This window comes from Lynx canadensis, chromosome D4 (genome assembly GCF_007474595.2).
Source record: "Lynx canadensis isolate LIC74 chromosome D4, mLynCan4.pri.v2, whole genome shotgun sequence".
Classification (NCBI taxonomy): Eukaryota; Metazoa; Chordata; class Mammalia; order Carnivora; family Felidae; genus Lynx; species Lynx canadensis.
In genome coordinates, this window is record NC_044315.2 from 92,009,876 (window position 1) to 92,035,680 (window position 25,805).

At 61.0% G+C, this 25,805-nt stretch overlaps 2 protein-coding genes across 4 annotated transcripts in view; one reads left to right on the forward strand and one right to left on the reverse strand.

Annotated features, from left to right (window-relative positions):
- Positions 1-9,403, forward strand: REXO4 (REX4 homolog, 3'-5' exonuclease). Of its 3 annotated transcripts, none has more exons than XM_030306515.2 (8): positions 1-286; positions 2,149-2,507; positions 3,726-3,863; positions 4,041-4,234; positions 5,616-5,704; positions 6,617-6,691; positions 7,106-7,180; positions 7,850-9,403. In XM_030306515.2, exons 1-8 carry the CDS (start codon positions 68-70, stop codon positions 8,012-8,014), a joined length of 1,314 nt encoding a protein of 437 aa, XP_030162375.1. In that variant the 5' UTR covers positions 1-67; the 3' UTR covers positions 8,015-9,403. The 3 variants fall into 3 exon arrangements, with proteins under 3 accessions (XP_030162375.1, XP_030162376.1, XP_030162377.1); XM_030306516.1 differs by lacking the exon at positions 1-286 and adding an exon at positions 870-1,050; XM_030306517.1 differs by lacking the exon at positions 1-286 and adding an exon at positions 1,057-2,075 and having other exon boundaries at positions 2,200-2,507.
- Positions 9,083-25,805, reverse strand: part of STKLD1 (serine/threonine kinase like domain containing 1) — a 23,422-nt gene continuing 6,699 nt past the window's right edge. Inside the window, exons 4-19 of the mRNA XM_030306512.1 lie at positions 24,913-24,987; positions 23,351-23,452; positions 20,886-20,956; positions 19,915-20,030; positions 18,705-18,823; positions 17,987-18,150; positions 17,247-17,377; positions 15,954-16,037; positions 13,776-13,892; positions 13,350-13,490; positions 12,428-12,556; positions 11,650-11,778; positions 11,451-11,579; positions 10,050-10,190; positions 9,652-9,731; positions 9,083-9,172 (exon numbers count right to left, since the gene is read on the reverse strand). Coding sequence (XP_030162372.1) covers positions 9,083-9,172; positions 9,652-9,731; positions 10,050-10,190; positions 11,451-11,579; positions 11,650-11,778; positions 12,428-12,556; positions 13,350-13,490; positions 13,776-13,892; positions 15,954-16,037; positions 17,247-17,377; positions 17,987-18,150; positions 18,705-18,823; positions 19,915-20,030; positions 20,886-20,956; positions 23,351-23,452; positions 24,913-24,987 — 1,818 coding nt within the window. The remainder of the gene's footprint in view (positions 9,173-9,651; positions 9,732-10,049; positions 10,191-11,450; positions 11,580-11,649; positions 11,779-12,427; positions 12,557-13,349; positions 13,491-13,775; positions 13,893-15,953; positions 16,038-17,246; positions 17,378-17,986; positions 18,151-18,704; positions 18,824-19,914; positions 20,031-20,885; positions 20,957-23,350; positions 23,453-24,912; positions 24,988-25,805) is intronic.

The window sequence follows — 25,805 nt, forward strand, 5'->3', positions numbered from 1 at the left end:
CGCTTCCGGGGTCCCGGAGGCTGGTGTCTCTCGGGCGCTGGGTGGGCAGAGCCCGGCCGGGGGCGGGATGGCCAAGGCGCTGACCTCCAGGCGCGCCCCCGGCGACCCCGTGGCTGAGCCGGGGCTTGGCAAGAAGGTAGCTCGGAAGAAAAGCAGGAAGAGGAGGTTCTGGAAAAGCCGAGGGCGAGAAGCGAGCAAGACAGCGGGCTGCGGCCCCGGAGTCGCCGTGGTCCGACCTCCGAAGGCGCCGGAGGACTTTTCCCGCAACTGGAGGGCGCTGCAGCGGGTGAGGTTTGAGGGGCCGCGCGGACGGAGGCAGAGGAAGACGCGTGGGGCCGCTGTGCGGGCACATGGCGGCAGAAACCTTGCCGACAGAGCCTGTCGCGGGAAGGTTAGCCTGTGAGGGTGGACAGCGAGTCCGCGGGAACGTGATAGAACCGGGGTTTGTGAGTGAGTAAAGACCTTGATGGCAGCTGCCCCCCGGGGTACTGATCTCTGGAAATGCGCGGACTCCGCCGGTAGATCTACACGTGTGTTGTTGTTTAACCCCCACACCGACGGTGTGCGGTGGATGCCTGTGTCGTCTCCTTTTACAGACGAGGAAGGGAGCCCGGAAAGGTTAGAGAAATTGTCCAGGACTGCAGCCGGGTGGGCAGAACCGGGTGTCCCACACCAACAGCCACTGCTCTGAACCCCCTGTGGTGCCCTACTGCCTTTCTCCGCACGGGTGGCCAGGCCCTTCGTGGAGGTTTCTTCTTCTTTCTCCCTTAAGTTTATTTACTTACATATTTTGAAAGAGGAAGAGAGCACCAGTGGGGGAGGGGCAAAGAGAGAGAATCCCAAGCAGGCTCGATGCAGGGGTCAGTCCCGTAACCCTGGGATCGTGACCTGAGCCGAAGCCAAGAGTCGGTTGCTTAACCGACTGAGCCACCCAGGCCCCCCACGTGGCGGTTTCTTTCTGCCCGATGCTGTTCCATGCCGTTCAGTCATCAGTTCTCTACGCCTTCCTCGAAGCGAAGCTGCCGTTGTGTTGTCATCGCTGTTTTCCAGGTGAGGAAACGGAGGCACAGAGCTTGAGGAGTTTGGCCCAGTGTCACAGAGCTAGTAAAAACGCGGCAGATCGGGGTGCAGACTCACCCTTCCCAGCGGGAGTTTGTGTTCTTTGCTACCACCGACCTTCAGAGTCTTCCACAACGTCTTGGGCTCTGTTTCGGAGCCTCGGGCGATAGAGAAAAGCTTCTTGAGCCTCTTAATACGGCCAGTGTCGTAGGGATGGGAGATCCTAACCGCCTGTCTGGACGGACAGGACTGAGGAGGCTCCTTCAGGCAAACCCAGGGTTCTGGACGATTTCTTGAGCTGTGGCTCTCCTTCCCTCTCTTTCAAGAAGGTAAAGCAAAATCAAGTGAGCGGAAAGGAGATTTATTAGGGGGAAAGCTTGTATTTTCTGTACGTTCTACAAAAAGTCAGCCCTTCCGTGGTTAAACGTTGCAGGAACAAGTAAGTAGAAACCCACGTTGTCTCTCAGCTCGGTGCCACCTCCCAGGGTCTTAACTGCGGTTGAGAACCGCCGTGCTGGGGGCTGGGGTGCAAGGGAAGGGACACAACAGCCCTGCTTGCCTGAGCACAGTGTATGGCTACCGGCAGCTCTTCAGCCGCCACGGGCTTGAACCCGTGGCTTGAACCAAACTCTTGGTCGAACACACGCCCCTCTGTCTTCCTGAGACCCTCGAGGGGTTTGTAAAGGATCTGGTTCCCATCCCCCCTCCTCCCCCGCTTTGTTGGCCTAGTCTGTGCAGGAGGGAGCTCTAACACGAGCCCTAAGCAAACGGGAGAACAGCTTGCTCACCATCCCTTAGGCGGAGTGAAGTCATTCGGGAGGCACTTAAGGTGTTGGACGGGCGTTTAAAATTTTGTAGGAATGAGGCAGCAGGTATCAGATCATGCCTTGTAACGAGATAAGCGAAGAAGACCGTCTCACCGCAAGTGACCAGGCGTGAATGAGAAGGGCTTTTGCCAAACTGTCAGATGATGGATCTCAGCGATGCCCGTAGGGGTAGACGGGGTGTATACACACGTAAGTTTTTCAGTCTCTCGTGCTTGGTTTCCAAATTAAAACGTGTCGTGTATTTTATTTTGGGTCCTCTTAGCTCCTGAAACAAAAAACACAGGCCCCGGAAAAGCCTCTTGTTATCTCTCAGACGGATTCCAAAAAACAGCCCGGAATTATCCAACCGAACAGAAAAGTCGTCCCAGATAAAGCAAAGAGAAGTGAGACGGGGCCAGAAACAGCGGCCCCAGCGGCCACGGGGGGCTCTGGTCCTTCAGTACCTCCAGCGGACAGGAAGGCGCCGGCTCCCCGCACAGAGGTCAGCAGAGCGGGGCACGATGGGAAGGGAGCCGAGAAAAGGACAAATGACGATACTTCTCCGAAAGGAGGAGATGCCAAGCGCAAGAAGTGGAAAGCTAAGGAGGCGACTGTGGCCTTGACTCCGGCCGTGCCCACCGAGTGAGTACAGGGGGTGTGTCCGCCTCCCTGTGCTGCGCGTGGCCTTCGTCAGCTCATCCCTGAGCATCTGTCTCCTGGGGGGGGCCTGGGGGGCGGGGGGGGTGGCCTCTCCGCAGTCTCTCCATCACCTCCTCCCAGTGCTGTCTCTCCGTTTACTAGTTTCCCCCAGGACGGAGGCGTGATGAGGGCAGGGCCTGTTTGGTAACCGCTGTATCTCCAGGGCCCAGAGCAGAGCGAGGCCCTTAGGCCTCCGGTAAAAATTTGTGGGGTGAACGGAGGTCAGAGCCAGAAAGGCCCAAGTTTGAAACGATTCCTGCGTCTGGCCAGTCAAGTGCTTTGGTGGGGTTCCTCGTGGCCACCTGTGGTGCTGGGAGGCGGGGCTTGCGAGATGGGCGGGGCTGCCCCCTCCCCTTCCCCGGGCACCCTGTGGAGGTCACTCCCACGGGGAGAGCAGGGGCCCGGGGTCAGTGGCTGCCTCCAAATGGCTCGGCTGGAGGCAGCGCAGGAGTTCGTAAGTCAGGCTGCTGGCGAGTTACCTGGGCGCCGAGGACACGGTTGCTGAAGCTTCCGGGAGAGAGCGGTGTGAGTGCCGGCCACGTGTCGCTGTGCCGGTCCGCTCTCTGGAAACCCAGGGCCCTCCCCCTGAGGCCGGCGGTCCGGCAGGAGAGACGGCCAGACGGAAGCTAGGCGGGTAATTCTGTGAGTGTGGGCAGCGTAAATCGGTGAGGACGGAGCTCGTGGGCGCAAACGGCCAGAGGAATGTGTCCACCCAGTGGGGTCGGGAAGCGGTTTCTAAGGAGGTGACGTTTAGCTGCGCCCGGGAGGCAGTTCACCAGGCAGACGTGTGCGTCCTCGCGTGGGCCTCTGTGTGGGCATGGTGTGCAGGTGCCAGGGGTCGCCAGAGTTTGGGGGGGGGGGGGGCTCGGGGCGTCTGCGCTTCCCTTTTATAGTCGATGTGTGTATCTGTGTCTCGTGTTCGGTGACGAGCTTCCTGCTCTCTCAGTTCAGAAGAGAGCGTTAGCAGCCGTCGCCCGCAGCCCGCACGTCTGTGCTCTGTGTTCTTTGTGTTTCTCTGTGGTTCCTGGGTTTTGGGGTAGCGAGCGCGTCTCCCAGTTAAGAAAAGCGGCCGAAGGACCGCGCTGAACCAGTAGCAAGGGCGGCGGTGTGGGCCCGACCGCGGGAGCCCCTCCGCTGACGCCCGGTCCCTCTGCCTTCCAGGGAAGACATCTGGTTCGATGACGTCGACCCGGCGGACATCGAGGCGGCCCTGGGCCCGGAGGCGGCCCGGATAGCAAGGAAGCGGCTGGGGCAGAGCGAGAGCAGCATCGCGCTGGTGAAGGAGCAGGCCTTCGGCGGGTACGCGGGGCCGGTGCCCAGCCGGGGAGGGCGAGGGTCTCGGGCAGGGGCTCCCCCGCGCCCCCAGCGGAGTCGGGCAGGCGCCGCCCCATCCTACGAGGAGCCCTGAGAGCCAAGCCGGTCTCCAGGCGGCGGGGGGCGCAGCGTTGAGTAAGTGGGACCTTCGGCTCCCTTCAGCCTGACTAGAGCCTTAGCCATGGACTGCGAGATGGTGGGCGTGGGCCCCAAGGGGGAAGAGAGCGTCGCCGCCCGCGTGTCCATCGTGAACCAGCATGGGAAGTGTGTTTACGACAAGTGCATCAAGCCCACCCAGCCGGTTACGGACTACAGGACGGCGGTCAGCGGGATACGGCCGGAGAACCTCAAGCAGGGTGGGTCCTCCCTGCTGGCGAGCGCGGGAGAGGCGGCGCCTGGGTCCCTTTCTCCCCATTTATTGTTACTATTAAGTTTATTCGTTTAGAGGGGGTGCGAGCAGGGGAGGGGCAGAGAGGGGGAGAGCATCTCAAACAGGCTCTGTGCTAAAAGCACAGAGCCTCACACACAGGGCTTGAACCCACGAACCATGAAATCGTGACGTGAGCCGAAACCAGGAGTCAGACGCTTCACCCACGGAGCCATCCAAGAGCCCCCTTTTTAAGTTATTACTTTATTTTTTTGAGTAATCTCTCCACCCAAGGTGGGGCTTGAACTCACGACCCCGAGATCAAGAGTCGCACGCTCCTCTGAGCCAGCCGGGCACCCCCTGTCTCTTCCTTTTGTCCCCTTTCTGTTCTGGAGCATTGGCCACAGCAGGAGCCCCAATAGTCCCACGTCTCCCAGGGTGACTGTTTTCAGATGGCTCTCAGGCACATTTGTGTCTTCACCCGTGTGTCATTTGGCAGTAGGGACCCAGAGAGTGTGCCGGCGTGGGGGTGAGGAGGGAAGGTGGGGACAGATGGGAGTGTCTCGTGGATCTTCGTGAGGACCTCGGGAAGCCACGGGGAGGTCTGAGCAGTGACAGGCCCGGCTCAGGTTTCCACAGGTTCCTCCCGGCCACGGGATTGAGAAGAGACTCGGGCCACGAGGGTGGAAACAGGAAGAGGGGGCACGTGCCGCCAGTGACCTGGTCATGGTCGGGGGGCGCCGTGAGAGGTGACAGGACGTGGCCCAACTCCGGGTGCACCCTGAAGGCGGAGTCCGTGGGGCCTGCTGGACTGGCCGTGGGGGAGGAGTCACCCAGGGCGACTCTGAGGTCAGGGACCTGAGAGGTCCCGAGGCCACTGCTTTCCCTGGCCCCCGCGGCCTCCTTTCTCTGTGCCTCTCAGATCCCCCGTGCGCACATAACCAACCAGGCGGTGCCCCGGCCTGACCAGTCCCTCCGGTTCCAGGCTCGGTCAGGTCCTGCTCAGCGTGGGCCACCCTGGACCTGAGCGCTTCTGTCCGGGGGCGGGCACGGTGGCTCCGAGCCTTCCCTTGGCGGGGGAGGGAGAGGACCAAGGGCGTCTGCCAGGAGAGCAGGCGGGGCTGCCTCCGGAGCTGGAGGTCTGGGGGAGCACTCCTCGCCGTCTGTGGCGGGGGACCAGTCTTGTTTTTACCTCCGGTTGGAAAGCACGACATCTAAGACCGATTCTGACTTGAGTCAACAGTAAAAAGGACTGTCGGGTCGCTTCCGAAAGGCCACTCTCCTCCCTGCCTCTGTCGTGGCCGTGGCAGGTGTGATGGGCTCAGCAGCGTGGCACACGGCGCTAAAATCCACTTCTTCGTTCTCGTCAGGAGAAAACTTCGAAGTTGTTCAGAAGGAGGTGGCGGACATGCTGAAGGGCCGGATTCTAGTCGGACACGCGCTGCATAACGACCTAAAGGTACCGCTGCCTCGTGCGGGCTGCACCCCTGCCGTCGCCCACACCGCGTTTTGGACGCATTTCAGTGTTTGGTTTGTGCACCTGGGTGTCGGGAAGGCCCCCCAACAGCATCAGACGCCAGTCGTCCAGTTCTCCCTGTGTCCTGGGGGAGCGCTGGGCGTTTCTCAGTTCTTTAATTTTTTTTTTAACGTTTATTTATTTTTGAGACAGTGAGAGACAGAGTGTGAACAGGAGAGGGGCAGAGAGAGAGGGAGACACAGAATCCGAAGCGGGCTCCAGGCTCTGAGCTGTCTGCACAGAGCCCGACATGGGGCTCGAACTCACAAACCGTGAGATCGTGACCTGAGCCGAAGTCGGAAGCCTAACCGACTGAGCCACCCAGGCGCCCCTTCATGGCCTTTTAAAGTAACCCGGAAGTACTGAAACGAATATAGCAGGCGCTCTGCCCGCCGCAGCACGGTGCCGAAGTCTCAGTGGCCCCTCCCTGTTGGGCCATGCTGTCTCCTCACACCTGTTCCGTCCCTGGCGACTTGGGCAGGCTCGTGTCCGGCGGTCTCCTGAGACCATCCTGAGGTCGCGAGATGAGCTGTTAGAACACGTTCTCCGTAACTTCCCCGATGTGCGACACCCACTCAGGACACAGGAGCGCGGTGGTTGCTGGATAATTGATGGCTGTCGGTCTCCGGTTTCCGTGGTTTCGAGATTGTGTTTCTGTTAACGTGGTTCTTGCTGTTGGGCGTCGTCTTTAGTCCGTGTGAGAGTTTTCCATCCCGAGTCCAAGTTCACGTCAATACCTGCTTACCCGTGTGTGTCACCCGTTAGGATTCCTTGTAAGAGGCTGTTTGAAAAAAGGGAGTCCCACTGCTGCACGCTGACAGCGGCTGTGACCGTCGCTGTATTCTCTTCTTCCAGGTGCTGTTTCTTGATCACCCAAAAAAGAAGATTCGGGACACGCAGAAATACAAACCTTTCAAGAGTCGAGTGAAGGTATTTAAATAAGCATGGCTGTGTGCGTCGTAGTTGTTGGCTGGTTCATGTGATGATTGGTTTTGGGTGGCCTTCTAAGTTTTGAAACAGAAATGTTTAAAAACCAAAAACAAAACAGAGTTTTACTGAACGTTGCCCTTTAAAAGTCAGTGTGACCAAGGGCCGGCTACCCCGGTCTCCACGGGGAGGCCCCCAGCAGTGGGAAGAAGCTGCCCTCAGATCTGCTCCAGAGGGAGTCAGACACGCAGACCCCTTTCCAGGCCCTCCCCTGCGGGCAGACCGGGGTGTCACGTGCCCTAGGTGCCCCGGGCGCTTCCAGTGAAGGCACTTTGGAGGTCCCTGGGCCGGGGCTCAGTAGGTGACCCCCCTGCTGAGGCCTCCACCCCAGCATGGCTGCGTGCTGTCCCCTGGCAGAGCGGAAGGCCATCTCTGAAGCTGCTCGCGGAGAGAATCCTGGGGGTCCGGGTGCAGCAGGCAGAGCACTGTTCGGTAAGTGTCCTGGGGTGACAGTCCTCAGGACTGGGGGCCATCCCTCACCTTGTGGCCAAGGCACTCTGTCGGGGCCCGGAAGACTTATTTTTAGAAGGCCGCCGGTCCACAAAAGATGACATGGTACAGCGGGCTTGCAGAGTGGCCGTGAAATTCTGGATGTTTGTATGTAGCTCGTCAACACTTACACACAAAAAACTGCCACATCACAGCCCTTAGGAGAAAAAGTCCCCCGTCTAGATTGAAGCCTTTACAGGCCGTGCGGCCCAGGCCGGTTGTTCCCCTGGGCCTTGGGACAGGCTCCAATGACAGGGCTGGGGGGTGCTGGCACCAGGCTGCTGGCCCACGGAACCCAGCCCCTGCGTCGAGGCCTCGGTCAGCATCCCGCCCGGACCCCCGCTCGCATCTGCGTGTCTGCGTGCATCCTGTGGGTTGCTGTCCGATACACCTCGCGAGAGGCAGCAGGTCTGTTCCTGCCTCCCTCTGGTCCTTTCTTCCCCCGCAGGCTGGCACCTGAGCTGCCAGAGCCCCGCTGGGATCAGACCCCCAGGTGGCTGCTCTGCTTGGCTTTCTCCTTGGCGTGCCCCGCGTGTGGCTCGAGGGCTCGGGTCGTGTGTGCCCTGCCCGTCGCCTGCTGGGACAGTCACAGTGGTGTTCTGTGCCCCCTAGATTCAGGATGCCCAGGTGGCGATGAGATTGTATGTCCTGGTGAAGAAGGAGTGGGAGAGTTTGGCCCAGGACAGGCGCCCCACGGCCCCCACTCCAGACAGCCACAGCACCTCCCGTCCGCAGGCGGTTGTGACCACGCACAAGACAGCTCGGGTCTCCCCGTAGCAGCAGCTCTGCTGAAACATGTTCACCGTCCTGGCGGCAGGGCGTGGGGGCGGCCGAGAACTGCTTCCTCCCTCTGTGCCATCCCAGACCTGGCCCTCCTGCTGCGGGCAGGCAGCACGGCGGGGCTCTGTCCTGAAGACTGACGGCAAGTCGGGGGGCGTTCTGCAGTGTGCTGTCCCCACAGCGGGGTGGCATCTTTGCCGGGGATTCGCCGGGTCCCAGGAGCCGGGGGCACCCAGCATCCACTGGGTTTGTAACATCTTCCTGGGAGGAGGCCAGACCCCTTTCTGTGCCTCGGGTCACAGGTCACGTAAAGAACCCCACCGGACTCACGGGCCGCACCCAGCGTGTGCAGTGAGCTGTGCTCCAGCCCCAATCCCAAGTTTGCCGCGGCCGCCTTTGGACTTGGAGAGATTCTCTGAGGGTGCCGATCCTTTCTCACACCCCCAGCCCCACCCCACAGGTCCACCCGCCAGGTTTCAACTTGGGGTCAGGGCCCGCGGCGCGGCGAGGGAGGCTCAGCTCGTCTGTGTTGGGTGACCCCCCAGAGGCGGGTGTCCCTCCCCGTCTGGGACAGATGTGCCGATCCCCAGCTGTGGGGCTGGAGCACCGTGCGGGTCTGTCCCGGGTGTGAGGGTCTTTGAGAAGAGTCGGGAGCCCGGCATACGGCCCGGCTTTACCAAACCGCCTGACGTGGCACAAGGAAGCCCCGGACCCACTGAGGAGATTTAACACAGGTGGGCTTTTACTGGAGGCGGAGTGTGGGGAGGTCGCTCTTTCCGCGTTTAGACGGGTCTGAAAGGGCCGCTTTTTCCACAAGGGCCACGCTGACGGGTCCAGGGCCGAGGTCTGTGCGGAGCCTGCTGAATCGAGCCCCCGGGGCCCCACCGGTGCGCCACGCTGCCCCCCAGGGCGCCTGCATGAGCGAAGTGGAACCCCCCCCCCCCCACACACACACACAAAACCTAAGGAAAATGCCGCTCACCGGGCAGCTCCAGGGCCCGACAAGGAAAGGAAGGGCGGGAGAGAAGGTGCGGGGAAGCGGGAGGCCGTGGGGTGTCTGCCTCCTCAGGGCAGAGCCGACTGTCCTCCCGCGGAGCCTGGTGGCGTGCCGGCCTCCAGCCTCAGGAGTACCTTCTCTGCGTAGGAAACCAGCTCCTGGAGAGACAGCCAGTAGGCACCGTGTCTGTGACACTCTTGGGACCTACTCGTAGGTCTTTTTGTGACCGAATCTGCTCTTCTGTGAAGAGGTCCGATCGTCCCTGCCCCTTAGGTTTGGGGGGCCCAGAGACACATGTGAAGTCAAACGGGAAGAGAGTCATGAAAACTACACACACACAGTGGGTGCTTGGGTGGCTCAGTCGGTTGAGCGTCTGCCTCGGTTTTGGCTCAGGTCATGATCTTGGGGTCGTGGGATTGGGCTGCACACTGAGCGTGGAGCCTGCTCGGGATTTGTTCTCTCTCCCTCTGCCCCTCGCCTGCTCATGCCCCCTCTATAAAATAAAACAAAAAAACACCGTACACAGAGCCAAGTCTGTTTGGCACAATGTGTCTTGTTCTGGGCCCCTCTGTGCTACCCAGATCTGGCCGTAGAGGCAGTTGGGGGCCTGGTGTGTTGGGCCCCCGCTGACACTCACCAGGCTGGAGGTGAAGCGCTCCTTGATCTCCTGGGCCAGAGGCTGGATGCCACTGGCCCACAGCTCGGGCAGGATTTCCTCTGTGGGCAGAGCGGAGGGTCCTGAGGTCAGGGCCCAGCCAGCCCGATGCTTGTACAACCCGGGCCGGGGCACTTCTGAGGCCAGTGGGACAGAGCCGGGCGCCATCCCACTTGGGCTTAGCATGACCGCACGCTGCCTCTGGGGCTCACCAGCCGGTGACCCCCACGGTCAGCGCGGCACCCGCTGCCTTGAGTTCTGTTGAACGCACAGAAGTTGCAGGGAAGGGTTCCTTTCCTTGTCCCCACCAGTAAGCTGGGAGCAGGGTGCCTCTGACCACTGGCTTCCTGGGGGGATGACAGGGAAAGGGGGACTCGCACCGTAGGACGTGAGGTGGGCCAGCAGCATGCAGATGTTCACCACCACCTCCGGGTCATCCTTGTACAGCCGGTACGTCTCCCGGATGAGGCTGAGGCCGCCACCGCCCTCCTCTGGCATTGCCACCTGCAGCGCTGCCAGCTCTGGTGGGGGTGGGGGGGGTGGGGTTCATTTCCTGCAGCTGCCTGTGCCTTGGTGTCCTCCAGGAAGGGGGCTGACGGCAGTCCAGGGTGCTCAGGATAGCAGGGACCTCCGCCATTGGCAGAGGAGGCCAGTTTCCTGCTGCCTGGGGAGCCGCTGAGGCCAGCATTGCCCCACGGGTTGTAAAGGTCGCGAAGGCATCTGCAGGCCGCTTTCCTCCTGGTGGGAATGTACACCCCGCCCCCCCAGCAGAAGGCTCCCGCTCGAGGGCTGGCCTCTGGCCGCAGACGGAAGAGAAGCACTAGGACGCGTTCCAGAGCATGCCTGTAGGGTGGGCCTGGGGGAGTGCCAACGCGGTACACGTACACCCCCAGTTAGGGGTCAGGCCCTGGCTCTCGAGGGGCCAGGGGCCTGTGAGATGTTACCGCTCAGACCCTCCCGGAGCCTGGGGGACCTCACACGCAGACTTGAGTTGTCGGGCAGGCAGGTGGCAGAGTCCGTTCCCGCTCACGCTCTGGCCCCGGCTTCTGACCACCCCTCCATTGCTGAGCCAGGTCACATCTGCCCTCGGGACCCCAGCTCCCCTTCCTGTCCCACGAAGGTCGGCAGCTGCTGCAGACCCCGTGTCGGGAGAGGACGACCCTGCCGGCGCCCTTTGGAGCCTCTCCAGGAAGGAGGGCGGCCCCACTCCCGCAGGCCCGGACCGCCTCAGGCCGAGAAGCAGACAGAGGCCTGGCCGCCTGGCCCCCGTCCAGCCCACCCTGTGTACCTGCCCTGAAACGCTGCGTTGGGACCAGACCTCAGAGGGGCTGGAGCATCCCTCACGCGCCAGCTGGCGGCCTGTCCAGTCTCGGGTCCCAAGCGTCTCCGAAGGGTTATTGTGCCACGAGACAGTCACGGCCCCTAGCACTGCCACCCCAAGTAACAGCGCTCAGGCTACTGGGGGGGGGGGGGGGAACCCGTCTCCTGGGTGTTTCCATAAGCTATACCCGTAGGGATACTGCGCTGACCTAACACCTGTTCAGAGTGTTTATGGGCAGGGAAAGAGAATCTCAGCGTAGCATGGAGCTAAAAAACCCCACAAAACCAGTATGTATGTGAAAAGTCTCCACGGCAACTTCTGGATGATGGGACTATAGGTTGCTCTTTTTCGATTTTGACTTTTTGGTTCTGCTTTTGGTTTGTGGGCAGCTGGCAGACACGACTTGTTGAGTCCTGGCCCCCCGCCTCCTCGGAGTAGCCCAGTCCACTCCCTGGCTCACCGGACACCTTTGCGAGGCTGGCCAGTCCCCGGTAGGCGTTGTTCACCAGTGGGGTTCTGTCCTGGCAGAGCCGGATGCTTTGGAGGAACAGCGTCACCACATCTGCGAACTGGTGCTCCTTTATGCAGCCTGCGGAGGGCCTAGTCAGGCCTCCTCGCCTCACGGGTGGGGTCCGTGCCGCCCAGCCCAGGCCGCTCACCCAGCAAGGACAGCAGCCAGAAGACCGCGCAGCCGGCTTCAGCCATCTCTGCGTCCGTGGGGTGGGCAGCCAGCACCTCAGCGATGAGGACCGGGGCTCTCTCCAAGGGGGTCTTGTTCACAATGACGGCTGGGACCGGGACAGGATGAAGGAGGGGACACCTAGCCCTTGAGTGCCCGCAGGAGTGCCTGCTGTGTACGCGACCCCACGCCCCCTGCCTCCCACCAAGGACACCAGGGCCAAAGCTGCTGGGAGAGAGTTCAGGCGAGAGGGGAGTTTGGGGAGGGGAGGGACTGTCTGTCCCCAGGGGGTCTCGGGGAATTTTGCACTTTGGGTGTGGGCAGGCCTCTCTGGTTTCCCAGGGTCTCCGTGGCCCGGAGCCCCCTTCTCCTTAGAACTACTGCCCAGGTGCTGCAGGGCCCAGAGGGCGCCTGGAGGAGAGGGAGCAGCCCAGCCCCTTTTCTGAATCAGAGGCATCCGCCAAGGGCACCCTCAGAAACCAGGGACTGCCCAGGAAATCCCAGGGTGGGTGGCAGGTAGAGGGGGCTCCCAGGGCAGGAGCCACCAGAGTCGGTGTGGGCGGGGGGGGGCACCCCACCCTGGGTGGAGCCCCCCTCCCTTGTCCTCCTCCCCTCCTTTCTCTTCCTCTGCTTCCAGGCTCTCAGAAGAGCCTCTCTGTGGGCTCTTGTCCTGAGGCCCTCGAAGGCTTGCAGAGGTGATCAGGGAGCAGTGAGGACACCAGCCCCCAGGCGGGAGAGCAGGAGGAGGGGACCCTCACCGTCCACCATCAGGGCCCAGAGCAGGCTCAGGCCGTCGACGCAGATGTCCCTGTTTGTGGGGAAGGTCCTCAGGTGCTCCAGGATATGCTCGAACAGCCCAGCCTCCTGGAGCTCCTCTGAGGCCGATTCTGTGGGCAAGACCCGGAGAACCCCGTCCGTCTGTGGTCCTTGCCCCCCACGTTTCTGGGCGCCTACTCTGTGCCAGTCATACCCAGTGCAGGGCCCGGAAACTGGAGGACGCGGTCCATCCCCTGGGCCGCCAGTCCCCGTATCGCCCATCCCAGTACTGGGCTGGGACCGGCCTCCTGAGAGGACAGCGTGATTGTGTCCCGGCGGGTGGGCCGACCCCCAGTTTGCCTGATGGCTCTGATGTATGTCTGTCGTCCTGACGTGCCTCCTCACGGCACCCTTGCCCACTCCCCAAAGGGGGATCCAGCCAGTGTGGTGAGGAGCAGTGCGGGGTCCCTGCCCTTGGCTGGCCACAGGGCTCTAGGTCCCAGGGTTCACGGGCCCAGCTTCCCGCTGGAGAGAGGGCTGCTGACCCGGGGAGGAAGGTGGGAACAGGTCAGGTACCAACGCCCTGGTCGCGATCCTCCCCGTGGCATTCCCCATCTGGCCGCCTACGGCCTGCCTGCCTGGTGGCTCCAGGAGCCCAGGTGCTCCGGGGAGATGAACAAGGCAGAAGCCGCTGCCGTGAAGCCCGTGGTGGCACCTGGCACCCGGTCGGTGTCCGTGCACGTTTGTGGAGGGAACAAGTGACCGTCAAATGGAAGCTCCGCGTTGGGAGATAAAACAGAACGACTGCGTGGGCGACACCCGCCGAAGCCAGTGCAGGTCGGGCCGCATCCGGAGCGGGCACGCCCCTGTGCCCCGGCAGTGCCCCCGCCTCCGCCCAAGAGAGGGAGGGCCAGGCACACCCACCCTGGCTGGAGATGATGGCGAGCACGCTGTAGACCGTGACCAGGAGCTGCTCTGACTCGGGATGAATCCGCAGGCAGCTCAGCAGGACGGAGACGACGGAGCTCTCACTCGGCACCTTGGCTGCGGGGTCCTGTGCCAGCGCTGCTTGGGCCGAGGGAAGATGCCCAGGGTTACGTCCCGAACCTGGGTTCATGGGGCAGGTGGCAGGCAGGTGTGCCCCCTCCCTGGCTGGGGTGGGGGTGGGGGGCAGTGCCCCCACTTCGCATGGAGAAAGCCTTGCCCGCCTGGCACGGAGCACGTCCCCCCAAGTGCCCGCTGCACGACAGTGAGTGGCGCTGTGCAGCCAGGGCTGGTTTCCAAGGCTCTGCTGGCTCTGGGACGGCGTGCCAGAGTCCACATCTGACACAGGCGTGGCCCGGAACCCACCTTGGCCCAGGGTGCGCAGCAGCAGGGAGCAGGCGTGCAGCTGTACGTCAAGGATCCTCTCGTGTTGCTTCATGATGGCGGTCAACAACTCCACCAGTTCTGTCGGCCACGGCAGACCTGGCAGGGCAGGGTGACGAGGTGAGCCTTGGCATAGGAGCAGGGGTGGGACGGGTGTACAGACCAGACCAGGGACCCCAACTCCGCTAGGAGTCCACAGGGCATCGTGCACGCGGCCCCGGAGGGACGCGGAGGCGGGGAAAGAAAGTCCTTATTGGGCGCCTGCCGCGTGTCTGCTGTGGGCATCTCGTTCCAGCAGCCCTTCTTGTCACTCTCGTCTTACAGATGAGGAAACCGGGCAGAGAGAGGACAGCTCTTGCCTCAACAGCCTGACTCTGGAGCCCGTGGCCATAACTACCCTGAGTGTGGGCATCTGTGGGTGTCGTTGACTCTCCTCAGTGCTGTGTGTGCTGGGTAGGAGTGAGAGGTGGGGGCGGGCAGCTGACGGTCCAGTGCCCGCTGTGCCCCTCCACTGCTGCTTTGTTGCCTCGTTCAGTGAGAACAACCAGAACGAGAGTGCTGGCGCCCAGGAGGCCGAGTACAGCTAGCCCGCCTCCGAATGAGGCTGGCTGGGGCAGGTGTGGCCCCGGGGAAGCCTCCCTCAGCTCCTCCGGGAAGATAAAATCTCCCTTCCTATGGACTCTACCCTGGCCACAGCCTAGCTCCAGAAGGAGTCAAGGGGAGGAATGAGGAAGAGGGAAAGGCAAGTGGCCAGTGTGAAGTCTCTGCTGCTGCCTTAGAGGGCTGGGACTGGGCCTCTGCAATCTGATGCCCCAGCCACCGAACGGACCTTTGTGCAAGGACGGATGGACAGATGGTTGATGGATGGGTAGATGGACAGATGGACGGATGGCTGGATGGATAAACAGACGGTTGATGGATGGTTAGACAGATGGGGGGGGGCGGGTGGAGGGCTGATGGATGGGTGGATAGATGGATGGATAGATGGGGGGTGGATGGATGGGTGTGTGAGTGAATGGTTGGATGGATGGATGGATGGATGGATGGATGGTTAGATGGGGAGTGGATAGACGGATGGATGGACAGTTAAGATGGGGTGGTGGATGGAGGGCTGATGGATGGGTGGATGGATGGATGGATGGATGGACGGATGGACGGACAGTTACATGGTGAGTGGATGGATGGGTGTGTGGGTGGGTCGGCAGATGGATGGATGGGTAGATGGACAGTTAGATGGGAGGATGGATGGAGGGCTGATGGATAGGTGGACAGATGGATAGACAGATGGGTGGATGGATGGATGGATGGATGCATGCATGGAAGGATGGTTAGATGGGGGGTGGGCGGATGGATGGACAGTTAGGTGGCGGTGGTGGGTGGATGAAGGATGGGTGTGTGGGGAGGGTGGGTGGGTAGATAGGTACTTAGGTGGGGGAGGTGGATAGGTAGACAGATGGATAAATAAATGAATAGATGGGTGGGTGGATGGATGGATGGGTAGATGGACAGTTAGATGGGGGGATGGATGGAGGGCTGATGGGTGGCTGGACAGGTGAGTGAATATAATATTCACTCTCGTGAGACAAGTTGAATGGAGAGATTTTATGAAACCATGTTTTGCAAGATTTAAAGGATTACGAACACTTATTGATGGAGAGTGTTGGGAAGAAATGCTGTCCTTGATAGGTGGGTAAGTTGGGGTCTCCGTGGAGGGCAGTTTGCAGTATCTGTGAACTCTTCACACCCCAGACATCTAGGAACTCATCCTACAGAAACGCTCACACAAGTGCACAAGGGCATGTGCCCCAGGGCGCCCACTGTGGGTTTGCTCACGATACTGGACAATCAGGAACAGATCAGATGCCCGTCAGTGGCAGCGGTGGAAGAGATGGGATGTCACATTAAGAACCCACGAGAAGCGCGTGACGGCAGGCTGCCACAAGCCACACACCGAACCGTCCCGTTCCCGCTGTCTGCCGGGTAGAAGGCGCTCACCCGCCAAGAGTTCCGGGCTGCCCGTCCCAAGCAGGTGGCAACATGAGCCTCAAAGGTGTAGGAGAGCCCCTCTGGGAGAGCCTCCGGGAGGGATCACCGCTCCCCCAAAGGCCTGTGCCACAGGGTGAGCCCCGGGGGAGCTGGGGAGGGGGTGGGGGGCTCTACCTAGCTGCTCTTCCGGCATCGTCAGGAGCCTCTTCAGGGCTTTGAGCTGGACTTCGGGTCTGCTGGAGAAGTTCTGCATGACCTCTGCAGGAGACAGGACGGCATGGGAGGAGCCCGGCTGGCTCCGGGACCCTTCCGAGGGCCCCATCTGTGGGCACCCCGCTGCTCACGGATACATATGATAGGGCATGAGGGGGCGCCCTTCTCCCCACTTCTCAGGCCGAACAGCCTGTCTTGGAGTCTCACTCGAGGCTCGACATGGCCAGGGTTCTGCCCCGAGCCCAGGGCTCTTCCCACTCTGCCTCTGAGCCTCCCCGCAGGGGTCTTTGCCTTTGATTCATGGCAAACGCCCCCAGCCCCCAAAAGGAGCAGCGGTCTCCGGGTGTGCCCATTGTAGAGCCCTTCCCTATCCCCTGGCTGACTCAGAGCCCCTCCTGCACCCGTGTCTGGGCACAGGGCACCTCGTAGAGGCCCACAGCTGGGCCCTGCAGCTCCCCTCGCTCGAGATGAGGGAACGGGCTCAGAGGGGGTGGCTCGCTCAAGGCCACTCAGCTTCAACCGGACCTAGGGACCTGCCTCCAAAGCCCGGGACCGTGAGACTCAGGGAAACAGAAGCTAGGGCCTCGTGAGCACCCCTTCCCCAGAAGCGGGGGCAGAAGCGGCAGACGGGGGAGGGGGTCCCTCGTCACAGCAGCCAGCGCAGGGAGCCACAGATGGGGAGGAGGGCTGGGAGAGTGGAGCTCGAGTGGAAACTGAGGGTGACCTGTAGACCTCATCGTTCACCCAAGACCTCAGGGGTACTGTGGGGAGCCGCGGGGCGCCCCCGGCCAGGGGCACTTGGTGGAGATACGGTGCTGTGTGTGCGCACGGGCACCAGGTGACTGGTGGCACCCCCGACGGAGGCCAGTGTGCGTCACACTGCACGGAGCCCCCACAGGGATGCGCCTGCCAGTCTGGCAGTGTCCGGCGCCATGACGGGCATCGGGGCCACCGTGTGCCAGGGCGTGGAAGCAAAAAGCAGGCAGTTCTGGGGGCTGTAAGAATGAGGGGGCTGCTCGGCTATGTTGAGGACCGTGGAACAGGAAGGGAAGGGAAGCAGGTGGGGGCCAGGCACGAGGATGGACGCTTAGAGGTGGCGGGGGTGGGGGAGGGGACGCGAGGGGCTGGATGGAGGGGAGTGCCCCGAAACCTTCCCAGCCACCGGCCGCATGTCGGGAGCAGACCAGGGGACTGGGCCTCAGGGGAGGTAAGAGAGCAGTGCCAGGGCCCTCCCCATCCGGTCCCCGCCATCACCTATGATGCTGGCGATGCTGCCCCCTAGCAGCAGGTCGGTGACAGAGTCAGGCATCAGCTGCCAGTGCGGTGAGAGAGCGATGCTGGAGGACCTGAAGTTGCTGCCCACGAAGGTGATGTGTATCACTTCCCTGGAGAGGAGCGGAGGCAGCTGGCTGGGCTCACCTGGGGGCTCTCGGTGGGGGGGCTCAGGGTGGCCGGCAGGCGGGCGCACGGACGCCGGAACCCCACCTTCCCGTTGGGGACCCCATTCGGCGGCACCTCTCCCGACGTCGCAAGCGTGCCCCGCTGGCGCCCCAGCCACTCCACCTCCTGGAGGGGCCCTGGGCTTGCTCCCAGGGCGAGGGAGGACGGTGCTGGGCCCCGGCAACCTCACCCGCGGGGGCTCCTTCCTCGAGAAAACGTATTGAAAGATCAGATGTTACTATTGTGTCGGTATAATGGCGAGTAGGGCCCAGGCTGGACTCGTTGTTGTATATTCCTGTTTTCCTTCTTATTTGAACGTAAACTGCAACGAAGACCGGTCCTGGTCCTCAGGGCCTTGGCACCTGACGGAGGAGCCGGAGCCGGCTCTGTCGGCTGTGAGGTCACCGGTTACCGCGGTTTGGGACGGCCACACCGGGAAAGCCAGTGGTCCACGGATGGGACGGCGTGTTTGCGGCGTTAAAACACCAAGTGGCGGGGAGACACCGTGAGAGATCCGCGGGAAGATTAAAACACGGCCCCAGCCCCCAGCTCACCTGATCGTTATTCGCTCCGAAGGGTTGATCCGCAGCATCAAAGGCAAGAGGGAACCGAAAGTTTCCGCGTTGGGGATCTTCTTCTCCTCCAGGGTCTCCAGGACGCCCCTGAGGCCATTCGGGAGGGTCCGGAGGGACTTTCTCAGAAGCATGGCTTCCGTTTTCTGAGGGGACACAGACACCGCTGCTTCCCGCGCTGCGTCAACGGCGCCCCGGCTGGGCCCGGCCCCGGCGGAGGACTGGCTGGCCTGTCCCAGGGCCGCCCTGAGGGGGCCAGAGGTGGGAAGGCTGGGGAAGTGAGCCTGCACGGCCACCTGGGGGCCCCGGGTGACAGGCAGCCCCTGTGTGTCAGGCCAGCCTCGGTCACTTTCCTGTGGCACCTGCATCCCACCGCGGGCCGGCTAGTGCGCCTGAACGGGGCCTTCTCATCCGCAGGAGGCAGTGAGTACGCGGGGAGCCCGCTGTGCGGGTTAGCGTGGGGCGGTCTGCCTGTCATGGCCGTTGCCCTCCTCACCACGCCGGGGCCCCGCAGGCCCAATGTTGAGCGCGAGGGTCCCCCGGCAGCTGGGACGGGGGGTCCCTCACGGCCCCTTGGAGGCTCAGAGCAAGGCAGGAGGACGCAGGTGGGAAGAGTGAGCCCCTTTTGAGCAAGGTGGGCAGGGCCGGCCTTCTGGGGGCGTGGGGTGTGGCAGGGAGGGGCAGGCAGAAGGCAGCTCACGTCTGTGAAGGAGCAGCTGGCCATGTCCAGGATGATGCAGCCCAGGGACCAGACGTCAGATCTCCGGCTGAAGGAGAAGCGGAGGGCCTCGGGCGCCATCCAGGACTTCTGACAAGGGTCTGTCGGCAGGAGAAGGTGTCAGATGTGGGAGTCCTGTCTCCCTGGGAAAGTGAGGGGAGGCTCACTTTCACCAAAGAGGTGCTCTCTTTGGAGGGAAAGGAAGAGGGCCCTGGTCAGCGACATCCCGGCCCTGGCTGGTCTCAGACGGCGAGGAAGGTGCCCAGCCAGGCTGGCCCGTGTGTGCACACACGCGTGTCTCTGCACCCAATGTGGCTGCAGAGGTGGCCCAAGAGCCGTGAGCCAACAAGGCTGAAACTTCCGCCCTCTCTGACCATCTTGCCCCTCTAAAGGTCGGAACCCGGAGGCAACATTCCAGTTTCCCCGCCCTCGTTTCTAAAACCTGAACCCCAGACAAGGAGCCAAAAGAGCAGGGTCACCAGTCTGTTAGTCCCTGATAGACCTCAGGCAGCCCCTCCCTCTCCGGGCCTTCATTCCCCAATCGAACGGTAAAGGGGTGAACTCCAAGGACCCTCCTACGTTTCCAGTAGACCCGCCCACTCACCCATCCGCCCACACGTCCATCCCTCCGCCCATCTATCCGCCTGTCCGTCCATCCATTTGTCCTCTAGGCAACCAGGACTCTGAAATTCTCAACTACGGTTACTCTCTCCGTCCCTGACAGCTGGCATGGGCTTGAAGCCCAGCTCCCTTTGCCCCACTGTCCTTCCAAAGGAAGGAGAAGCCGTCTCCCCTTACTCCCCATGTCTACCATCTCCTCGGTTATTTTTAGGGCTCAGTAAAGTAACCCAGCCCTCACCGGTGCCTGGCACCCACCAGCTCTCCGTCTCCTTCTGAGGCCATTCTTCTCCTTCCACGAAGGCTAACATTTCCTGGGTGTCTTTTGGACCCTGCGTGCGCCCCCTCCCCTGCCACGGTGGTACCCCTGCTCAGTTACAACCCAGGCAAGGGGGTCTCTTTGGAGCCCACAAAAGCCCATGGGGGTCTGTGGGGACCTTCTGAACAAGGAGAGGTTTGACCCGTTCCACCAGGGGGCCCCGCCCTCTGGGATCTGGGAACGACCCCGCTAACCCCACTGGCAGCGTGGCCCCTCCCCCAGCCTGGGACGCAGCCTGGGACGACCCCGGGCCACCTTCCTCCGCGCGGACGTTCCACTTGGCTTTGTCCATCATCAGCGTGTTGGAGCTCAGGTCCTGTAATTTGCAGTGGTTGCTGCTGCTGAGGACTATGTTGGAGGGCTTGAGGTTCCTGAAACGAAGAGGCAGGACTCTCCACCTGCCCCCACCACCGGCCGCCACGGGTGACCCTCCCGGGGCAGGGGCCAGCACCTTGAACCTCCCTCCCTGCTCCCTGCCCCACCCAGTCCTGCTCCGCTCTCCGGAAATGCCCCCCTTGCAGCCTGCTTTTTAAATACTGCTTCCTACAGAAATAAAGTCTACTCCGTTCTTCTAAGTGGGAAAACCGCCAGCCAGCCACAAGGAGGAAAACACCTGACCGTCTGCCGTTTCTCCACTGCCATCTCGCTCACCTCCCTCCAGACCCTCGCTATCCATGCATCTGCTTAGGGATTTGGCTTTTGACCATTTGTTGAGGTCCAGTGACGTCAACACTAAATCGTGAGCATTCTCTTTGTGCACATGGTCCACGCGGTTCTTCTCTCTTCCTTTAAACCCGGCACTGGTTCCGTCCGAAGCCATTCCCAGCCCCTTCGGGCCATGGATGCCACAGGGTGAGCGAAGCCGTGCTGGTGGCGACCTCGAGCTCAGCCCCGGGGACGGCGGCAGCCCCGCCAGCCGGCCAGAGGCCACGGCGCGCAGCCTAATCTCTTTCCTCCGAATGCGGTTATCTGGGTGCTCTCCCTGCACTTTAGAACCAACCTGCCCCGGTCAGCTTGCGCTTCATGAGGCTGGGTGAATCACCGCAGGTGACGTGGAGGGGCTAGCCGTCCCTTTACGCCTGGGAGCTGCTCTGGAAAGGTGCCCGCTCTTATCCTGGCTGCGCTGACCCCAGCCACACCTCTCTGCCCTGCCCCCGCCCCTGGGTGCTGACACCTAAGGGGACTCAGTGCCTTTGCTCCCGAAGCAGCCTGGCCGCCCCGGTCACCTGTGGATGATGTCTAAGTGGTGCAGGTATTCCAGAGCGTCCAGCACCTGGCCCAGCATGTTCTGCATCCACTGGGGGGAAAACGAGAGACGCCAGGATTGGAGGGGTCTCCCGGCAGCCGGCTTAGGCAGGTCAGCGACCATGCAGAACAGCCGGTGGGATCGTGGTGTATTCTCTCCTTTTTTTTTTTTTTTTTTTTTTAATTTTTAAATGTTTTTTATTTATTTTTGAGAAAGAGAGCGAGAGAGAGAGAGAGGGGGAGAGTGCCTGTGTGCTGGTGGGGGAGGGGCAGAGAGAGAGGGAGACACAGAATCGGAAGCAGGCTCCAGGCTCCGAGCCGTCAGCACAGAGCCCGATGCGGGGCTTGAACCCACAGACCGTGAGATCGTGACCTGAGCCGAAGTCGGACGCTTAACCGCCTGAGTCCCCCAGGCGCCCCTCTCCTTGCTTAAGACAGGCCCAAAGCCCCACAGAAGTTCAGAGCCAACGCAAGAGGCTTCTGCTTCATGTGCCTTTGAGGCTGAAGTGTGTGCGGCCTTCCAGACAGTGACAGCACATCAGCCAGGGCAGCGCCCCAGTTTCCAGACCACCTGCCCCTGCCTCCATCTCAGAGTCCCCGGGTGCCCTGACCCCAGCCCTGTGCTCCACCCCTTGTGGCCCAGGGGCCTTGTGGGGATCAAAGATATTGAAATCTTTATTGCCTACTTGAGGTTTGCCTCTCCATGCCATTGGAATGAAAAGTGCTCTGACAAAGAACATTCTAGAAATACTTTATGTCAGAAACAAGATCCATCTAGTGTCCAGGGCAGTGATTTCTTTTTAATTTTTTTTTAATGTTTATTCATTTTTGAGACAGAGACAGAGCATGAGTGGGGAAAGGTCAGAGAGAGAGAGACACACAGAATCTGAAACAGGCTCCAGGCTCTGAGCTGTCAGCACAGAGCCCGACACGGGGCTCAAAGTCACGGACCGTGAGATCATGACCTGAGCCGAAGTCGGACGCCCAACCGACTGAGCCACCCAGGCGCCCCCAAGGGCAGTGATTTTCAAACCGTGTTCCTAGGAACCCCGGACTCTACCCAGGGGTGTCAGAGAGGAGCTGAGCGTACAAGACCCCGGGCTTCCACTCTACCCTCCACCAACCCTGCCATGCCCCCTGAATAGACTAGCTTTGCCTTCCTTGCTGGGTTTCTGAGAACATTTTGTGCTTGAAAGGGTTCCACCACTAACAGAAAGTTTGAAACCTACTCCAGAACCGACCCTGAGGCCCACGTTGGGAGAGGAGCTGTGTGCCCTTCAGAACCCCTCAGTGGTGACACGGTGCCCACAGGCCCCCTGAGCAGAGGGGCGCTCACAGCAAAAGCAGGCAGAATTCACTTGGGGTGCATCATCGGCAATGTGAAAGCAAAAATGACCTAAGCAAAAATGACCTCGCTTAAAAGGCAACAGGAAAATATCCTCATGACCTTGGGGCAGGACAGGCCCTCAGATAGGCTCAAAGGCGCTAACCATAAAAGAAGGACAGAGAACCTGACTTCATTACAATTCAGGAGTTCTGTTCATCAAAAGACAAGGTTAAGAAAGCAAATCGGGAAGCCACAGTCTGGGAGAAGACTCTGGATGCCCGCATCCATGATATGTAAAGAATACCTACACACCAACAAGAAAAGACAAACAACCCCAACGTTTAAATGGACAAAAGACTCGAACAGGCACAACATCCAAACGGCTAAAAAGCACTCGCCACGATTACTGAGCTTATCTCAAATTAAAATGTGATTTTTAATTAAAATGGCACAGAATGCCGTGTTGGCCAGGAAGCAGGAACCGGAATGCTCACAGCTTGTGCTGGGAGTAACCCCGAGTCACCCAAACTGTGCCGGACACTGGAACATGTACGGAAGCTACTCACACACACACCCGCTCTGCGGTCCAACAACTGCATGCCCAGGGATTCCTCCAGGAAAGGTGAGCACTTAGGTTGACCAGAAGGCACATCCAGCATTGTTCATGGCAACCTGATTCATAACAGTCCGAAACTGGGAACAAGCCACGTGGCCAGACAGACGTGGCCCCACAATGGGGCGGCACCTAGCCACGACACGGACAATTTCATGATACATTCGCACAAGAAACCAGACACAAATGGTGACACGCTGTATGAGCCCATTAATGTGAACCCCAGGGCAGGCAGAAGAATGTCTGGGCAGAGAATTCCAACCGTGGGCATGGACAGGGACTTCTGGAGCTCCAGGAGTGTTCTGCATCTCCACGTGGGGGAGGTTACGTGAGCGTATGCCTGGTACGGTGCACCAAGCTGTGCACTGAAGGCCTGTGCATGTCACAGCGTGAAAATACCTCTAGGCATAGATGTGAGAAAAGATAAGGCACGTCCGCCCTCCCTTCTGCCCCCGATTGAGGTCCAGGTGGCCCCCAGGCCTGGTGTTCTAGAGAGTCTGTCTCACCTCGGAGTCAATGATTGTCTTTGTCTCCCTCTTCTTCTCAATGACCTTCTGGAAGCTTCCATGGTTGTACTCCATCACCAGGCAGAGGAACAGAGAGGAGATCTGCTGGGGACATGAGGCCTCAGCCAGATGTCACAGTCCCAGCCCCCACAAGCCCAGGCCTGGGCGCCTCTGCGAGTCTGTGAGGGCCTCCCTCCACAGGGCTATGGGAGCACTGCCTGCAGTGGGATATGAGCCCCCCCGCAAACAGCCCCTGCTCACGCCTCTGGCCTCATCTATCCTCTCGTCCCCTTCCGTCCCTGTTCCATCTGTATGAACCCCTCAGACTTTTCTGAAAGTGGCCCAGGCCTTCTGGCCACTGCATACACAGACCCCCGCGCCTGGGACCCCTTCTTCACAGGTAACCATTCAGTCTTTAGGGCTCAGCTTACGTCCGTTTCCTCTGTCAGGGGAGCCTGGCCCGGGTGGGACTCCAGCAGACCAGGTCAGGGGCCTCAACTCAGGGCTCTCAGAGGACCCCTGCTTTTCCTTCCACGGTGAAATGCCCTCTTGGCTTTTCTGTGTTTCCTTGAGAGCGTTACAGGGCGCTCCGAAAATATTCGGGGTGCACACAGTGATGGCCTCTCCCTAAGGCTTTCCCCAGGGCCCAGCTGAAGAGGGGGAATATGTATGAGGGGACCCTCCACTCCTGCTCAAGCCCTTGGTTGCCACCCGCCCCTCCCCCAGACAGGGACACCAAGGCAGAGGTCTGAGTCTGCCAGGAAGCCTTGTGGCCTCCCTTCACCTCCAGGGCCCCTGCCCCACCCAGCTCAACCCATCTGGGACGATTTGCAGGACTCTGGATCCCTGTAAAGACCAGAAGTCACATGGCCTATGGGGTGAAACACAGGGCTTGGGGACTTACAAGACCCTGATCTGAATCTTAACTCAGCTGCCACTGGCTGTGTGGTCTCAGAGAGCTCCTTAACCTCCCTGAGCCCCGGGGAAATGAGGACACTACGTCCAACCTGCAGATCTCCCAGGCCGTAGGGACGGCCATTAGTAAACTTCAGGAGCCGCAAACGTCAAGGGTCCAGAGGCCCAGGACAAACTGATGCCAAATAAGGGGGGAGAGCAGGGACCAGCTTCCTAAAGCCTGCTCCTTCCGTGAAAGTCAAAAGCTCCCCCTCCGGAGGGCAGACTCACGGAGCCTTTGGCTGCAGGATGAGCTCAGCAGTGGAACACACAGGGCACCGGAGTCAAGCCTTGCAGGCCCGGCCTCCTGGCTGGGCCACGGACTAGGTAGGTAACCAGGAGGGACTGGTTTCTCTTAGCCTTTCTTTCCTCCCTAAAGTCGTATACTAACCCCTCCTCCACTGAGACTCCTGCGGGCTCATAGGAGATGATGCCCACAGAGTCCCCAACGGGGCCCCGGTAAGTGCTGAGTCAGGGGCCGCCGCATTTACAGTCCCTGCCATTACTGCTCAAGGGGTTAAATGGCATCGGGGTGCTCTGTGCTCAGCTGGCTTGTTCCTGGAGCCATCGGACGTCAGCTGAGCCCAAAGGTGTCGGCTCTGACCCACCTGACTGTTCCATATGATGAACAGCTCCTGGTATATGGAGATGTGGGCGTGCCGGAGCTTCAACAGCGGCATCAGCTGCAGGGACGAGAGCAGAGGAAGTGGCCACGTGCGGGAAACACTGCTCCTCAGCTAGTGCTTCTGTGTCACGTTATCCCGACAAAAACGCAAGCTTCTGGCTCTGAACGGGGCTGGGGAGCGCGCACGAGGAGGGTATGCAGTCTTGTGCTTCAGAGTCAGACAGCCCCGTGTGGGTCCCGGCTCTCCAGCATGTGCCGGCTGTGCTGTGTGGCCGAGGAGAGGCTCCTCAACCTTTCTGAGCTTCTAGCCTCATCTGAAAATGGCAGTAACAGTGACACCTGCCTCACGGGGGTGTCGAGGGCCAAAGTGAGCTCATCCAGGGAAGTGCCTGATGTGGACGGCACAAAGCACGGTCAGGGTCAGCTGGAGAAGGTGGTGCGGCCACAGGGTGGCGGGACACTGATGCGCTTGCCCCCACCTTGCCTCCTGGGTGGCACACACTTGGGGCTCCAATGGCCCACTCCCGGCTGACGGTGCTTGAAGAAGCCACGCGGCTGGGCCACAGCAACGGCGGCCGTAGCCACCAGGAGGCAGGCGGCCAGCCGCTGCTGGTGGAGGGCTGGCTGCCAGCGCAGGTGGCCCAGCGGAGTGGGGAAGGGGACGGGGTTGGGCACAGCTGCGGTGGCGTGGGGGCTGCGGGAGGTCTCCCACGGTCTCTCTCTCACTTTGTCGGGATGTGGCCTGGGTCCTGCACTGTGCCTCCCTCACACTGTGGACTGGACAGCTGCGTGCTGGCAAAGCTCAGGAACCGGTGATTCCGGCAAGATGGCAAACGGGTGACCACACAGGAAGGGAGGCATTTGCTTCACGCAAGT

What these genes read in the sequence shown, in the direction of transcription:
- REXO4 (XM_030306515.2), top strand. Translation starts at nt 68, where the DNA reads ATGGCCAAGGCGCTGACCTCCAGGCGCGCCCCCGGCGACCCCGTGGCT. An exon ending in GCCGGAGAACCTCAAGCAGG is followed by an intron (nt 4,235 to 5,615) that starts GTGGGTCCTCCC and finishes CGTTCTCGTCAG; the next exon opens with GAGAAAACTTCGAAGTTGTT. An exon ending in CTTTCAAGAGTCGAGTGAAG is followed by an intron (nt 6,692 to 7,105) that starts GTATTTAAATAA and finishes GTCCCCTGGCAG; the next exon opens with AGCGGAAGGCCATCTCTGAA.